This window comes from Spodoptera frugiperda, chromosome 3, assembly GCF_023101765.2.
Source record: "Spodoptera frugiperda isolate SF20-4 chromosome 3, AGI-APGP_CSIRO_Sfru_2.0, whole genome shotgun sequence".
Classification (NCBI taxonomy): domain Eukaryota; kingdom Metazoa; phylum Arthropoda; class Insecta; order Lepidoptera; family Noctuidae; genus Spodoptera; species Spodoptera frugiperda.
Window position 1 is genome coordinate 2,288,128 of NC_064214.1, and position 18,568 is coordinate 2,306,695.

The following is an 18,568-nucleotide window of genomic DNA, read 5'->3' on the forward strand; positions in this document are numbered from 1 at the left end:
ATTAGTCTAGATAGATTATAACGACTACTACATTCAACACCAACCAGAAGAAATCGTCTTAACTTAGAGAATACTTTATCCAACTTACTCCAATAAAAATAAATCAATGCTTTTTTTTTTTATTCCAGACGACATCCTCCTCCTCCGTTTCCTGACCTGTTGCCGGTTCAGTCTGGAGCGAGCCAAGCGAACCATCGACCTGTTCTTCACAATCCGTTCCAATGCTCCCGACCTGTTCTGCAAACGTGATCCTTGGTCCCCGGAGATACAGCGCGTTTTTGAAATCACGTGAGTTTGTTACTTATGTCTTCTTTGCTACTGAAAGATGGTGGGTATTGATGATGTGACGTGGAAAGACGTGGAGTGATACCAAAACCGGCGCAAAACAATGTTTGCTTTGTGTTTGGTCTAACAAAAGACCGACAAACGCACTTGCAACTCCTCTGATGTTGTGGGTGTACATAAACGGTGCGGTAACGCATCGGACCCACTTAGTTTTCGTGGTGCAACTGGACTTCTCCTAGTTGTGCAGTTTCTGTGCCTTTAAGCTTAAGTCTTTGTGTCTCCTGCATTAAATTCACCGAGAGAAGTGGAAACTATAGCTTTTTCCTTTTCCTCTAATAACGTGAATGTTTGGATTCGATGTGGGATACGTTTATAAAACGTTATATATATAAAACGTTTATTCATGACCTTAGGACAAGGCCGGACTTCAGTGTTCCGGTGTTTTCATAGTTGTATCTACTGTATATCCTGACTAACAGGAGTTGCAGCGGTTTTTGGAGGTTGTGACAGACTTGTCCCATTGAAAATACGGCGCTATTTGCTTACCATCAGGCGATTTCTTAAATCAAACATTGTTAAACAGGCCTGAGGCCTGTAGTGTATAAATCTAGTGATGCAGTTTCACTGTATAATTACGTATATATTTCCTAGTAATTATAAAATGCTAAGAATCTTTTGATCAACCTTGAAACACGCCCAACCAAAAGTTATTTAATTGATGATTAATAACTTAAGGATAAATTTATTAGCTTGTAATAAATTAAGTAAGTAGTAGGAACTTTTAAAAAGACCGGTTATATAAAATACAAGTTACACTCGTTTATTTATACAAACCGACATCAGTACGAATTTGCTTTACGTTGGACGAAAATGATAGCTCGTTCGGCGCTCTGATTGGCCGGCTACAATGAACTAACCAATAAAAGCGCCGAACGCGCTCTAGTTTCCATCTCGTTAATCGTAAAACAAACTCGTACTAAGGTTACAGTATTGCATCACATTAGGTAGCAGAAATTAAATAAAAATAGCTCTAAATTAAACTTGTTTAGATCAGGAATGATATTAATCGCATGACCAAGAGCAAAGGTGATGTTTAATTGAAAAAAATGCACATGAAACAATAGCATAATTGTTGTTAACATGACTTGCCCTTTGTTCATTAAGCTTCGTTTTTAATGTGGTAATTCCATCAATTAAGTCTACATACAGTAACCTTAGTTCAAGTTTGCTTTACGTTTAAAGTAATCGAAACGAGAACGCGTTCGGCGCTCTGATTGGTTGGTTTATTGGAGCCGGCCAATCAGAGCCGAACGCGCTCTCGTTAAACGTAAAGCAAACTCGTACTAAGGGCACTGTTCTTGACATAAAATATGATGCAAAACGTAATATTTATTCAAGAGAACTTGATCAAATAAGTCTTGCGCAAATCGACCGCATTTTGTCTTAAGGCCTGTGAAGGGCTATTGAAGTACTTACTTGCTTTTGGAGCGGAAATTCTTCCATTTTAGCTGACCAAAAATTTATCTTTTACAATATGAAAGTCTGGTCCAAAGGGTTTATCTTTAATACCCCAAAGAGCTCCAAAGACAGAAGTGTATACATTTTAGACATCATAGGGGTCGCATACCGGTATTCCGAATTTCGAAAATACCGGACCAAATATGTCTTATTAATACAGTTCTTAATTTCACATAAACCGGGATTATCGGTATTTTCGGTTTTAGTAAAATTAATAAATACCAAATTACACCACATCCTGTTTTCGTTACGCACCTATATTATTTGGATTAACAAACTCCATGTAGGAATGAGAAGCAAGCTTGTTACCTCAAAAACTGAAACATGCCTCATACTTGAGACTAACTTTTCAATCACTCTTAACTACAAGTACTACAACTCAACTCAATTTAACACATAGTAATGACCAATAAATAAATGTGAACCCATCTCCTTTACAGGGACATGCTGCCCCTCCCACAGAGGACAAAAGAGAACTACCAGGTGTTCCTCTACCGCCTCAACAATCCTAACTTAGATCTATTCAACTTCGTCGATGCTGTGAAGACCTTCTTCATGCTAGCAGACACAAGGATCACTGAAAACCATAGCATACCGAAAGGAGAGATACCAATATTTGATGCGGCTAATGTCACGCTCAAATTCGTTGGGAAAGTCAATCTGTCGGCGCTTAGGAAATATATGATGTACACACAGGTATGTTGATGTTTGATATTGAGTTTAATAACATCAATGTAATGTACGAGTATTTAGGATTTTTTTGATCTTTCCAAAGCTAACAACAACCTATTCTGTTCTTTTGGAAAATTCTGTGACTTTAAAACTTGTTCTGAAGATATTGGAGAACAAATAACCCAAGTCAATTCTTTTTCGAACTTGGTTTAAACGAAGAAGATCAAAATATTCTATAGAAATCCTTTTGATTAATCGTTTATTAAATACACACAGTAAATAAATATAATATAGCAACGTCACGCACGCAGAGGTACACATTACGGCACGAAATGCCGTTATACACACTCACTTTTCACCATTCGTTTAAATAAATACAGAACAATATTTTTTGGTTAAACTTATCACATCGAAAGTAACATATAACCCCAGTTCACAAAGGATAAAACACATCGCAATTTGCAAACCCTGAAGGCCAGATTTTCGTAACATAATATTAAATTTAATGTGCTTTTGAAACATTAACCAAATTATAACTTTCGTACGAAATGATAAATCACTTTAATCTTTCGAAAAGTTGCGGTTGCATGTGATGTCGAGATCATGTGGACCTTCGAATTTGTGCAATCTTTTATCAATTTTGCTATAAGTTATGCGTGCTTTTATTACACTTGGTTATTAATATTAACTGCATGCTAGAAACTATTATGCATTTTACTATATGTCCCCGTATACATACTTAGTTAGTTAACTAAAAATCACGATTTACTCACATACATTAATGGAGAAAAACTCTACTAGTTTCGAGTCACAGAGGGACTCTTTATTATAAGCAGCAGACGCGGCGACGTCGCGCAGGCTCTACCGTGATTTTTAGTTAATTTAGTATGTTACATGATAGTTATTATAAAAATATGTACCTATACTTAGTTTTTTACTTGCATAGAAGAACGTCGTTTTTTTAACCGTTTCTGACTACCTATTCCGGGCTTGACGTATTAAATAATATGTATAGTTTTCTAGGTAACAAGATCAAATAAATATATTCTAGGAATGAAACTCATGAACAGTCAAACAGTTAACACGACTATAAAACGCTTTAATAACTTTGTATTAATTATCTGGCAATTGCAATCTTTGAACCCAATGTACGTGAGAATTAACCTTAAAGGTTTTATTTCAAATTCTGGTTTAATATGTTAAGGTACAAGGTAAACTACGATAAGTCGTTGTAGTTGAACTTTGTGGTGTGGTCTGCATGAAAAAAACCGATTCAGATTGGGAATCCGAAGGGGAAAGGAGCAGAGGGGGATACACTTTCATGGAGCTATTTTGTTAGCTCCATACAAATGAGGATGTATTGTGGCTGGTATGATGATGATGATGATGACTATAATGTTGATCGTAAATATGAGACGAGCGTATTACAGCGTGTAACCCTTTCAGTGAGAGTTTTACAAAAGAAAAGTTCAATACATTCTTCTCGTACTCTAATACTCTTATAACATAACTGCAAATTACGGTTTACTAACGCAAAAATTGGGAGGAAATGCTCTTCTAGGTTCGAGAAACGTAGGCTGCGCGACGTCTGCGCATGCTGCTCATGATAAAGAGTCCCTCTATGACTAAAACTAGTAGAACTTTTTCTCCAAATATTTACGTGAATTGTAGTTAATTTAGTATGTCTCACGATAGTCAAAAAATCAACAGAAAAAGAACTCTTGCACCATGATTATTTAACAATATCTTTAAATACACACATGTCTAAACAATTATTAAAAATACCTACCATCTCTAAATTCCAGGAGGCGATGCCGATCCGACTAAAGCAGGTGCACGTTATCAACGCACCTTCGTACATCAACAAGATCTACAACCTCTGCAAGCCGTTCTTGAAGACTGAAGTCGCCAAACTGGTTCGTTGCTATTTTTATGACATCATCAGCTTCTATCATAAGCTACACTGGCGTTACCGGTTAAAGATTGTTGTTTTTATATCGAAAAATAGACGATTTTTGACTAGTTTTAAGTTCTTACTTTTAATGTCATATGACAGTAATTTACTACCATATTATAGATATTGTTGTCAAAAAATGTAGTCTTTTTTGAGAAGGAGAATCATCCAATCACTTCTCCCGCTTTGGGCGAGGCGAGAGGGAGTATCAGACTCTTATTGACTAAAAACAACCCCGATCCTTCTCCTGCTTTCGAGCTACGGTAAACTCGCTATATAGTTAACTAACTACAAAAAAAATTCTTTTTTTGAGAACAATACCCGTATATGGTTGTAACTTTACTGTTTTAGAAATTAAGTATAAAATGTAAAAGGTACATTATTTAAATCTTTACATTGGCTAATACTCTCTTTACATTCTTCTTTCAGATTCAGTTCCACGAGCCGAATACAGACACGCTATACAAGGATGTCCCACAGGAGCTTTTACCAACAGAGTTTGGTGGCAAAGCCGGTTCCATTGAATCCATCAAGAGAGTGTGGATCAAGAAGATGGAAGCTAAGAGGTAACGATGAGGTTTACTGTACTGGTTGGGTTAAATAAGTGCATGATTTATAGTTACCGGTAAAATTATATTATCACTGTTCCAATACAGTATGTATCTATAGATACTTCGAGTTTAATGGCGGACTACCTAGCGGGTTTGCCAGGGCTCCGGCTCGAAAAGCAGGAGTAGGAACGGGGTGGTTTTTGTCAGTAAAAGTCTGACATTCCCTCTCGCCTCGCCCAAGGCGGGAGAAGTCATTGGATCATTCCCCTGCCCCTTTCCTTAAAAAAAGATACTTCAAGTTAAGATCTGTGCTAAGTTGCTTATTGTAATTAGTATTTTCAAATAATAAAAAAATCACATCATTGGCTTCTGTACTTCTGACCATTTTACGAACGAAAGTGTTTATGGAAAAGTAATATTATTAATTTACCTGATCCAGTTACAGGAGATATCATACTCAATCATACAAAAATATTTGTTACAGAGATTGGTTCCTAGCAAACGACAAACTGTGGGCGATTGACGAGTCTCGAAGACCCAGCGGTAACCATGACGACAGGGCTGACAAAGTCAAAGAGCTGCCTGGTTCCTTCCGTTCTTTAGCTTTAGATTAATGATAGAATTTATTTTATAACTAATTTTAGTGTGATTTATTTTTTAAGTACCGTAAATTCGGGTCTCTTTGATTCTGCAGGATAACTTTGATCCAAACTTTAATGTGACTTTATTACTGGGTTAATGTAGGGTTTGGATCAAAATTATTACATAGGATCAAAGTGATCCAAAGTTATCCATTATATTTTAAAACGTCAGTTATGGTATTTGTTATATTTTGAGATTGATTTACTTATATCTATACTTACTTTGTTTGCTTGCTTGAACGCGCTAATCTCCGGAATTATTGGTGCGATTTGAATAATTATTTTTGTGTTGGATACTAAATTTTAACGAGGAAAGCCACGCTATGACCAATAGAGAACATGCAACGGATGACACCGCGCGGAAATAGCTAGATATTTCGTTTCTTTTTTATTTTAAATTTTATTGAAAAGGTTGTGTAATTAGTATCTTATCTAAGATTTTTAAATAGTGAAGATAGTGCAAATAGTGGATATTATATAAAATATTTTGTATCATATAAAATTAAATTAATTTCGAGGACAAGTTTTTTACCAGTGATCATATATATTTTTATTTGGTTTTTGTAATATAAATAATTTTGTCGAGTAGTTCTAAGTTGGTTGGTAGATCTTACCACCTAGGATTATGGTGATCTGCCTATACTTATGTGATATGTTTAAGTAATAAAACATGATAATATTATTATGTTTTTTCTTCTATAAAAGAAATAGTTTTATACAAAACGACCTTAAAATATTAAGGTTGTTGTTGCATGATCAATTGTCATGAGTTTGTGGTTGTATGCTCTTTCGATCCTTATTGGATTAGGCGCTGTTATCAATACATATATTGAGTTGGCACTGAGTTGTAATTAATATATAACCAATGAAAGGCTCTGTAGCCTGATTGGTGTGTTCACTGGAGCAGGCCAATCAGAGCGCCGAACGCGGTAACGATTCGATTCGTTATTTGTTAAACGTAAAACAAACTCGTACTACGCCCTATGCATTGGGTTCTTTATGGTAGTTAAATAAAAAATAGAAAGTGAAAGTTTAATTTAAAGTAAGTACAGTTTAACATTAAAAGTGGAGATCTGAAACACATTCATAACTCACAACACAAGTACCTTACAGTTTTATTTTTGCTCATACGTAGGAAAACTAGTCAAGTTCCTCGTCAAAACGTTACGTGATTAAGCCGATAAAACAATAATTAATTTACATAGGAAACATCATAATCAATAATACTAACTTCGCTTAGCCACACTTAAAACTAAACACTTAAAGTTTAACCTTAAAATAAAATCATTGGACCTAAACATTTTTAAAAATGTAACGAAAATTAAATCTATTAATCTATAGCCAAAGTTCTGAAAGACCCACTCATAGTGGTATCAACTGCTGCTGCCTTTTTATTAACTTTTTTGTTTACATCAGCCTTCCATAGATCGTCGTTCATGTAGAATGTCCTGAAAACAACATTGTTTGGAATAAAAAAGAATTTTCTAGAAACTCGCCATACCATTGGTTGTGTGAATAATCCCGATCAAAGACGGGTGAGAATTACAGAATAGCCTAGGTGAAATGGTGCAGACAAAGTTTTATCTAGGTTAAAATATGGTGGTATTGCTGGTGGTACAAAATAAAGGAATTATTGATGTTATAGAAAATACTACAAATTGATAATACTCTTTTCTGAAATAACAAAAAGTAAATCTTGAAATCTTTTTAGATGTATGTAGATGATGTAAGTATGTAAAAATGTGCAGTTACCTAGAACGCATAAAATTTAAAGTTTTTGAAAATACTTCGGAAATAAAAAAGTTGAATTAATTAAGATATTATTTTTACCTTTTTTCGTAAATTTCTTTGATCCAAAATTGACTCTGCTCCACTAAACTTTCCGCTTCGCCATCGTATTCTATGGGCAGATACTTCTTGTCTATATGCTGGTGCAGACCCATGTGGTCCGTATGGAAATGAATCTGAAATAAGATAAGTACTAATGTTTATTTGTTCCAGAATGGTTTGTAGGGAAGCTTTTAATAGCGTTGTTTGGCAAACGAGCAGACGGATCACCGGTAGTAAAATAGGACCCATATCAGTAGGTCCCATTTCACCGCAAACTTGGGTCATTTTCTTTATAAAATCTCATGTATTTAAAAATATATGTGTAAACTATACGTTTTACTTGTTTGTTTAGTGTGTGGAATAAATACTTTTTCTTTCTTTACCGGAGGAGATTGGATCAATTGTAACCAGTGGCCTTTCACACACGGGGAAACACAAAGCGAGTGTTATTTCATGACGGTTGAGCCAGTCCATCCGCGCAAAAGCATGGCTCTTACACTCTGCCATGAGAAAAATTTAAATAAAATGTGTTCAAATTATAACAAATGCAACACTTACAATATCTCTAATATTCTGTGGTAATGCACCCTTGATCAAACCATACATGTACTCGTAGAATGATGGGCAGTTCACCACGTGGACCTGCGTCAAGTGCACTGGCATGGCATCCTGAAATAATGATGTTAAAAATACATAAATACAAAAATACAGAAACCATTTTTCATTAGATTAATAAAAAATGGTTTCTTTTGTAAATGAAATGTAATAATGATCAAATTTCTTATTTTCATTTTTTGATTAAAGTAGTAATGTTATTTATGGTGTTAGAATAAAATTACCGACTGACTATTGCAAATATTATGCTGAACACAGTTTTAGAATAAAATTGATCCTTTTTGTTTGTCATTTCTTTTGATCTAATATCAAAATCTAAATACAATGTTTTAGTGACTATGGTATAATATAATCATTTGATTCTATGTAGCTGCAGTCATATATTGTCATGTAAATGCTTACTAGTAAATATAGAATAAACTTCTGGAAGAAAAACACGTTGGACTTAGCGATGAGCATCAGGGTGAACTCCTTAATATCTAAAATGACGATGTGGTTCTCAGGCAATGAATCTCTTTCTAACAGCATCCACTGATCAGACTGTAGAGTGAAGGACTTGACACAGTCGTAGAAATCGAAATTTTCCGTTTTTTCTAACCGATGAATCAGGATCTCGTCTTTGCCGGCCACATATGTAGCGACGGAGCTGGAAATGTGAAATAGAATTACATAAAGAGAGAGTCGAAAGAAGTTTAAAGGAAAATAGACTACAGTCAACCTCAATAACCTATCTTTTAGTGATGTACTGACCGTTGAACCTTTTGTTTAAAGGCAGAAACGTCATAATTTCTATTCTGGGGCCTTAGTACGAGTTTGTTTTACGTTCGGCGCACTGATTGGTTAGTTCATTCGTGCTGGCAAATCAGAGCGCTGAACGCGCTTTCTTTTGGATTCCGTTCAACGTAAAGCAAACTCGTACTAAAGGTACTGATTAGCCGGCTCCAATACCAATCAGAGCGCCGAACGCGCTCTCGTTTCGGTTACTTTAAACGTTTAACTCGTACTAAGCGTACTGATCTTTTATCTTTTCCTCACCATGTCTTTAAAGCTAAAATATTCTCTAAAATGTCCAATTTATTGTTTACAAACTTACGTGATATTAAACGCTGTTTGGATTTTAGGCGACAGTGGATCCCTATTGGTGTAAACCTCAGGCATTGTAGTTCGGTTCGTGCAGAAGCTGAGGATACATTTCTTGGTCCGCTCCAAACTGCTGTTGCAGCTGTACAGGAACTTCTTTATCATGATGTCCTCTGTAATGTTAAAATAGGTATGTCTTATTAATGGAATATACATCACTTCATATCACACATCACATAACATGTGTATGTAATTCAACGTCACGCATTTTATCCCCGAAGGGGTAGGCAGATAGGCACTCTACGGTATGTAATGCCGCTGTACAATGTACACTAATTTTTCACCATTTGTGCTAGAAGTCCCATGTAATAGGGGTTTATTCTATTGTCATATACTAGGTACAATTCTAGACTCCGTGTTACTAATATCTGTAATATCTGCTCGACCTGGGAATCGAACCCGAGTCCCATTGTCCGGCAGTCGCACTTGCAACCACTCGACCAACGAGGAGTCAAAATAGTAAAATATGTCTTATTAATTTAATAGACATCACTTCACATATGTACGTCTATGTATGTCGTGTGCTAAAAAAAAAGTTTCAATGAAAAAAAAAAGATAAAGTGAAAACAAAATAACACTCTCATGCTATAGCTATAAATCTATATCGATTGTTATACAACCAACACATAGACAAAAAGTAATTGTATCGAACAAAAAACCATTTTTTGTTGTGTACCGAAAAACTTTCTAACCGTCCATTGCAAAAGTTTAACTTTAACTTTCTTCTCAATTAGTTTGAACCAACTAACCATATTACAAGTAAGAGGCACGCGAAAGAACAATTTCTTAACTCGAATACCTACTAACTCTCAAACTGTTTGCGAAATAGTGATTACTTAACCATTTGCAAGTGCTCACTTAAACCAAAAAGTGATTTTTTTTTCTTACTCACAGGTATTACAAGAATCTCTCATTAGAGTCTTGTTAATCGAATAGTCGCTAGCGCAAATGCAAACAAGAGAAAAGCCGAGCAAAAAGGCAGATTTAACTGTATCGCGGTAGGTGCGATGTTTGGGCAATTGGCTACCGCGTAACGTGTAGCGAGCCCGGTCAGTTTCAATCGGTTCAGGTAAACGTGCACAAAAACATACATACACACTTTTTTAATTAGGAAAAAATATAATTATAATTCCCTTTACGCAATATCGTTTCCATGGAGACTAAAATTATGCCCATTGCTTGGGGAATAGGCTTGGCCTTATACGCCAGGCACATCTTAATAGAGACGTTATATTCTATTTATATATGATTACAATACACACCTATGACAAAGTTTTTAATTATGTATTTTTATCCTTCGACAATACATCAGGAGGTTCTTAATTATCACTTATAAAGTTATTAAAAAATTGTGTGACTTCCCCATTGTAGATGCGTGTTAATTGGTAAATAATAAACATACTATGAATACGTAAACATAAAATGAATGGTTCATTACCAATACTTTGGTATAAAAAAATGTTTTCTTTGTTAAATGATGTAATCACATATCAATAGAAGTTACATCGAAAGTCTGTTTGTTTGTCTTAAACGTTCGCACTTCGAAACTGCTTGGCCGATTGTGATAAAATTGGTGACCATTCTCGTAGTTAGCAATGTTACTATAATACGGAACTTATTCTTACCGGATTCTGTTACAGCGTTAACATATCTAGAATTTGTTAGAATTTGCTTTCTGTATATGTAATGGTATTCTGAAATTCGTCACATTTCAAAGTTTTCTTTTGTTATTGTCAGAGTCTCGTTAGATAGAAGATATTGTGTACCTAGGTAGCCACTGTAGATATGTAACGTATCTGACGAAAAACCTCTGCGATTTAAATCACATTTTTTTAATAGTCATCCGGTTTCTTCTTAATGATTTCCTTCGCCGTTGCTCAATGATGTCTAAATAATATTTGAATGCACATATAACTCGGAAAACATTGTATCGGTAGGTTTTTAGCCCCTTCTGTTTGAGAAGCGGACGTCTTAGAGTCGGTTCATATCTGACGGGACATGCGTCGCGTATTATCAGTTACGTAACACCAGGGCAGACATAAATGTATAGAAAAATACTTGACTGTTCACACTCAACCAGGGGCTTTAGTCTGCTATTACAATTGTGTCAGAATGGTCGATAACTGAGCAGTGCAAGAGGGATGATACGCTCGACGTATTTTACGTCAGATATGAACCGATCCTTAAACACCTGGGCCACCACGACGACAACCAGCCATTGTCATATCGTTAATACAATTTCCGTTAACAAGAAAATATGCCAAACCATTTAATGGTTCTATGTAATAACTCCATTTATGTAAATATAAAATATTGAGTACTGTGCTGAGTAAATAAGTATTATTATATCATCATGAATACCAGTCATTATGTCAAACACTGCCCTGTTATATAACAAGATATGTACATAACGCTTTAATACGTAGAATGATGATAAGTAATATTTTTATAGTTTTTAGTACATTACGACTCTACGTATTTTCTAAGAGTTAGCCTTTGTTAGCTAAATCTAACATGAACATTAAAATCTATATATTATTACTCAAGTTTTCTACATAAGACATTGTGTAAAAATGTCGTGGTGGCCAGTAGGTTTAAGACGTTTCTCATGCATGAGGGTGCGGGCTCGAAACCTACCAATGGCAAGTGCCAATATGACTTTTTTCAGAGTTATATGTTATACTTTCTAATGTTAATTAGACACCGTTTGTCAGTACAAACGGTGAAGGAAAACATCGTGAGGAAACCTGGACTGATTATAAGTTTAAAATCGCCAACCCGCATTGAGCAAGCGTGGCGATTAATGCTCAAAACCTTCTCCGTGTGAGAAAAGGCTTTGGTCAGCAACAGCTTCTAATAGGCTGTTGATGTATGATGTACACTGAGAAGTTTAATTCGATCTATTTTATTATGCAACACCCTTTTTTCTTGAGTTATATTCTTATACAGATATTTTTTATAACAGAAGAGTCTTCATGAATCTTAATACCATAGATATATTAAAGATGAAGAACTTACATATGTATGTTTATATTTCTGTGCTTAACACTAACCACGATAAACATAACGAGATAATGAAAAATATACTTAATATTAAAAATTCAACATCTAAATGCTCAATGAGGCTAAATAATTAGGCTCAATAAGGCCATTTTCAAGTTTATTTATCACTTAGTTACTGAATAAATACGAGTAAACCTAGTTAAACATTTTCTTAATAAAACTATTCAACTGGAGAATAACCTCTAAGAACCTTTATTTTTTGACCTCATTGACCTACATACCAGCTACTCTAAAAAATCAAACGTGAACTCACACGTGAATGCTTTATTTATTTTAAGTTCAAATTTTATTTAAATCAATGTTTTTTTTTTGATCGAAGGTTGTCCTGTCCGGTATCTATAGGTAGCCAGTACCTAAGCACATTGATTTAAATTCATGTTTTGTAATAAACGTGTTATATGTACATAGAACCACGTGTGATTGGAATGTTTCGGAAATAAATATATTTAAATAAATAAGACAAAAACGTGTTATAATTTTATTGTAACTTTCGTGAGACATACTAAATTAATTATTATGTTATCAATGGAATGCTGCTCAAGAATATGAGCCTCTAGCATGGCTTGAAACTAGTCGAGTTCCTCGTCAAACAGTTACGTGAGTAAGCCGATAACATAAAAATTAAAAACGTGTTAGTTTAAGTAAGATTTTTTATTAAATAATGGTTAAAAAATGGTCTATTTCAAACTGAAAAATGAAAGAATGGCCGAAAAGCGAGTTTGGAATGAAAATAAAATAAAAATCATCGTGTAAATAAATCAAATAAATGACGAATACATCTTTCTTCAGAAAATTATGTGATTCAACAATATTGACGTAATGAAACACTCGCATAATATTGCTTATCTAGGTAATTCGACATTCAGGTCAAACGCAATGAATTTAAAATGACCTCAAATAACAAAGAAAAAGAAAATTATGACATGACATGACTACTGTCATTGAATGACATAAGTGATGTGTGTTTGTCAAAGATATTTGTAAAAAAATTAACCGATGAATTGAGAACGCTATTCGATTGTTTTTTCGGCAATAAAACAGTAAAGTCATTATTATTATGGATTCCTGCTATAATAGTGGAGCTATTTATTCAAGTGATAAACTATGTAGGTGTGTATTTATTTAGATACATAAGTAAGCTGTGGGAGAGCCCTGCTTCCTAAATTCCTAACCCCCAAAAGACCAGCAACGCACTTATAACACCTCCGGTGTTTCAAGTGGCCGTGGGCGGCGGCGATTGCTTACCATCAGGTGATATACGACGGATCGCTTACCAGCGTGTTCCATAAAAAAAACAGTCGTATATATGTACCTATGTATATTTTTTCAATCTTATAATTTCGAAAGACTTTACAAATAGTTGAGGACAATTAGAATTACAAACACTTAAATAATTATGACCTTACAAACGCTCTCTAGAACAATTGCAATAAAACAATTTACTCACCGAAGTTTTTTGGTAGAGAAGGGTCTTTGGCCAGCCAGTCTTTGATAGCAATCACATCTTTTTCATCTACGTGTGTCATCTGAAAACATGAGTTCACAAAATTAATTGAGAAATTAATTTGAGGCTGCCGTGTAACAGGTAGCGGGTCCGATTCCCGTACGGAGTAACTCTTACTGTCATACTACGAGACTTTAAATGACAACTTAAACTATTCCTTAGTAACGATTATGTTCTGAAAACGATTGCTAAGGACTGAGTTAAGTAGCCATTAGGTGACTCTGAGTATGGCGATTTGTGTGATCCACAAATTGTTGTTTCGGGTCTGGGTGTTATGTGTATGTGAACTTGTATGTTTGTGAACGCACCCATGACACAGGAGAAAATGCTAGTTTGGGGCAATGTTTAAAAAAAGGTATAAGTTTTCCTAAAACAAAAGAATACCATTAATAATCATAATTTGTATAATAATCATAATATAATAATTTCGTAGTTATGTTACAAACTTTTTCACTAAATATACAGAAAAATCACATTTTAGTGATTAATATGTAATTTAGTACTTACTGCTAAAAATAAAACAATATTTTATCTACTCTTAGCTAACGACTTTTCTAGATGCATATAATTTAATTTAGTAATACACTAAGATGAATGGCAGATATGAGGTTGGTGTTTTTTAGGGTTCCGTAGCCAAATGGCAAAAAACTGAACCCTTATAGATTCGTCATGTCTGTCTGTCTGTCTGTCCGTCTGTCCGTCTGTCCGTCTGTCCGTCTGTCCGTCTGTCCGTCTGTCCGTCTGTCCGTCCGTCCGTATGTCACAGCCATTTATTTCCCAAACTGTTGGACCTACATAGTTGAAACTTTGTAGGATGGTATATTTCGGTAACCGCTATTCGAATTTTGAATAAAAATTAATAAATTTAAAAATTAAAGGGGGGCACTCCATACATGGAACTGATTAAAAAAAAATTTTTTTTCAGCTAACATATCCGTGATGGGTGTCTATGGACAGGTCTTTAAAAATGACATTAAGGTTCCTAAAATCATTTTTCGTGAAAATCAACCGTTTGAAAGTTAGACGCTTCCAAAGTGGAAAAATGAGTGTCCCCCCCCCCTCTAACTTTTAAAATAAGAGAGTGAGAAAACTAAAAAAAATATATGCTGTAGATTTCAATAGAAACTAACAACGAAAATTGGTTTGAATCAGATATCATCATTAGTTTTTAAGAAATAAAACATTTTCAAAAACCGCAAATATAACTTTGTCGTTCATACAAACACTATGTAAAACCAAGTTATTTTATAACTTTTATATTATGTCATCTACTTGCTGTTACGGAACCCTTCATGTGCGAGTCCGACTCGCACTTGGCCGGTTTTTCTATACATGCAGACAATGTGAGAAAACGTTAATTGACCGCACAAAAAAATAACACTAAATAAATAAGTCTTATTTTACTGCAAAATCTTTAGGTATAATTTTTTAGACGTATATCGCCGCACTTAGAGAGACTATGACATCATCGTCACGTCTTTAACCCCGAAGGGGTAGGCAGAGGTGCACATTATGGGACGTAATACCTCTGTACAATGTACACCCACTATTCACAATTTATGTTGTAAGTCCCATGTATTAAATAGGTGGTGATCCTATTGCCATATACCGGGCACATTACCAATCTCTGTGCTACTACTGAGAATTTTTCGAAAAACCGAAAAATGCCTAGCAAATACTTCGCCCGACACGGGAATCGAACCCGAGACCCATTGCCCGGCCGAGCCGAGTCGAACTTGCAACCACTCGTTCAACGAGGCAGAAAGAACTTTAAGCAGTTAAGACTATGACTGCCAACAAAAATCTGTTAAAGGTAAATCCTCTGCTAGATAGAGCCGGTCACTTTTGTCCAAATGGCGTTTAATGTGTTAATGGTTACTTAACCCAGTCCTAAATAATTGTTTTCGGAACAAAATCGTTACTAAGGAATAGTTTAAGTAATCATTAAATGTCTCTGAGTGCAGCAGGTTAAAGCTACTTCTGTTTTTTTTTATTTCTGTAAGTAGGTTATAAAATAACACTTTTACACGTCAATAAATATATGTTATAATGCGTCTATATCTTTTATTAAGTCACGCAAATATATGTTATAATATTGCCGTGAAAATCCCGGTATGTACCTTCGAGTACTTACCGTGGTGATAATGATCTTATCAAAAGGCAATGAAAAGATCCTGTATAGATGTACTATACAACTGTACAAGCAAACGACATTTATAATAATATGTTTTCAACACTTGGTCTAAAGATGAATTGGATTAATATAGTTTTCCAAAAATTGACAGTATGAGTGTGTGAGACCCTTTTTTAAGGGAGGAAAATCGTCTAATGACTTCTCCTGCTTTGGGTGAAGTGACGTGGAGTTCCCTTACCCGTACCCTTGTACTCTTACTGACTAAAACCACCCCGTTCCTACTCCTGCTACGAGCCGGGGCTTTGGTAACCCTGTGGCGACACTCTAACAAGTGACAGATGACAGAAGTCGCACCTACGGCGCATTCCAATAAACTACCGATCGGTAAATTTGCTTACGAGCCGTAGAATTTTGACATAAGCTCCATACAAAATGTGTCAAAATTCTACGGCTCGTAGGCACATCTACCGATCCGTAGTTTATTGGAATGCGCCGTTAGACTATCGACGAGTAAATCAACGGATGACGTCACAAATATCCTGCATCGCAATTCGCATTCGCGAATTAAGACGGATAGAAAATCCCAACGAACAACAGTAGGGCAGAAAGCCCGCCAGGCTGATCACCTCGCCTGGTCGGAGGATCCTCCTTTTCTTAGGGAACTTTACTCTCTGTTCCCTAAAACCCATTAAGTTATCGACAGCTCCGGTGTGTGAAAAATATTATGTGTCCCAATGTATGACAACTCAGGCTCGCCCCCTATTATTGACTGATAACATATTGGTAGTCACAGCATTCATGACTCATTACACAACTGGCTAAAAGTGGGCGTTAGTTTTATTTTATTAATTTTATTAGTCAATTCTTATATTATAATGGAACACTTTGGTGCCCCTTGGGGACGCCAAATAAACTAAAACGAAAACGTAAAAAATACGACACACTAATTTAAATATTTAAGTTTTTTTATATTATTTTTGCCATAAAATTAATGTCAACTTAATTATGTATTTAAATATATGTATCAAAATGCTTTTAAAAAGCCCAAAATATTAAAATCTTGATTAAAAACATGAATTAGAACATACTAGAGACCTTGAATGAATAACAAACACATTGATTTTTATTTTTAGAAGGTTTTCAAAAGTAATTAACGTATTGAATATTAATTCTATTCAATTATTTTCTACTTAACTACTAACTATAAAAATATTATTTTAACGTCACTACATGAATACATAAATGGAAAGTCATAAGTAACCTATTATTATTTTTATTATCATAACGTACGTCAACAATTACTAGAAATAGTACTTTTATCTTTAACCTTAAAGTTATAGTACTTAAACATATAATAATTAAAAATAAGTATAATTTAAAAGAATATTGAAACAATGATAACTCTCTAAATTGTGACTAAATCGGACTTATTTATATGTCCCACAGTTTATTTTGGAGTTTAGTAGTTATTAGACTCAAAATCAATTTTGTATTTCTTCTAATTTATTTGATTAAATTCCTAACTATAAATATTCAGAGCCGCGGACTGTCTAGTCTAGTGGGTAACCGGGGCTCCGGCTTGAAAAGCAGGAGTAGGAACGGGGTGGTTTTTAGTCAGTAAGAGTCTGACACTTCCTCTTGCCTCGCCTAAGGCGGGAGAAGTAGTTGGATGATTTTCACCCCTCTTAAAAAAAGTTATAAATATCATCATCATTCATTTTCCTATTGTAGAAATTTTCCTATTTAGGTAACACCATAAAGTACCTACACATGTATATTTGAAAAAAAAAAACATAAAATTATAAACAAAACGTAAATAAACAAACACATAACTTACCTTGTTAACTTGTATTTAACAAACAATAAGTAATAATAAAATGTAAACAAATTGTAAGTTAAGTAACCGCACAACGAAATCACCTTCACCGATTGGTGCCTGTCCGAACACTAATAAATAAAACTAAAGCGATACCACTCTATGCATACTTCTTTTTTTTAATTCTAAGGCCAAGCGCACACTACACGATTGACGAATGATACGCACCGCAAATTCTGTGGTAATGCGATTGTCGCAACCACAATTCTTTGGGCATTGAAACGAAAATTAGATATTGCCAAAATTCCGTCATAGTAAAAATGTTTTGTAACCACAGATATGTATTGCGATAGGTACTTCAAATAGCGAAGGTACTTATAGCCATAAATGTTGCAGTGAAATATGGTTATTATAAAAAGTAATGATTCTACTATTAGTTAGTTTTATTAGTCATGGGTAATGCCAGGCCTCTTTTAAACTTAATAGGGTGGCGTTTGGCCTCTATCTCTGGATTACTTTTAATTGCTTTGGAAGTAGGAAGATTTTGTTAAAGGTGCAACTCTGCAAACACTATTTTGTAGTTTAAGGCAAAATTTCGAAAATTTGCCTTGCTTCTATTTAGAATACAGAACCATTAATTTTAAGGGTGCGAGAGCCATGCATCGGTACAAATGGATCGGAGTGATACCCACAGCCTCACAAAAAACCGACGTGAAACAACGCTTACGTTGTGTTTTGCTTTGCGAGTCAGGTTACCGGAGGACCAAATCCACCCTTTCCAATCTTCCCAATCCCCGATAACCGAACTACAACCCTTAAATTCCTCAATTACCTCCCTTCCTTAT

The 18,568-nt window shown here is 34.9% G+C and overlaps 2 protein-coding genes across 2 annotated transcripts in view; one reads left to right on the forward strand and one right to left on the reverse strand.

The window, feature by feature from the left end:
• LOC118274288 (alpha-tocopherol transfer protein-like) overlaps nucleotides 1-6,303 on the forward strand; it is a 30,121-nt gene extending 23,818 nt beyond the window's left edge. The window contains exons 3-7 of the mRNA XM_035591750.2: nucleotides 129-288; nucleotides 2,244-2,499; nucleotides 4,281-4,391; nucleotides 4,859-4,995; nucleotides 5,465-6,303. Of these exons, the coding sequence (XP_035447643.1) occupies nucleotides 129-288; nucleotides 2,244-2,499; nucleotides 4,281-4,391; nucleotides 4,859-4,995; nucleotides 5,465-5,594 (794 nt within the window). The 3' untranslated portion in view covers nucleotides 5,595-6,303. The remainder of the gene's footprint in view (nucleotides 1-128; nucleotides 289-2,243; nucleotides 2,500-4,280; nucleotides 4,392-4,858; nucleotides 4,996-5,464) is intronic.
• A 336-nt stretch (nucleotides 6,304-6,639) lies between these two features.
• LOC118274015 (alpha-tocopherol transfer protein-like) lies at nucleotides 6,640-17,931 on the reverse strand. The gene is made up of 7 exons (XM_050705921.1): nucleotides 17,745-17,931; nucleotides 13,717-13,795; nucleotides 9,160-9,319; nucleotides 8,469-8,712; nucleotides 8,010-8,120; nucleotides 7,452-7,585; nucleotides 6,640-7,069 (listed from the first exon to the last, which is right to left on the reverse strand). The coding sequence occupies exons 2-7, from the start codon at nucleotides 13,793-13,795 to the stop codon at nucleotides 6,952-6,954; spliced, it is 846 nt and encodes a 281-aa protein (XP_050561878.1). The 5' UTR covers nucleotides 17,745-17,931; the 3' UTR covers nucleotides 6,640-6,951.
• Between the last annotated feature and the right edge of the window lie 637 nt (nucleotides 17,932-18,568).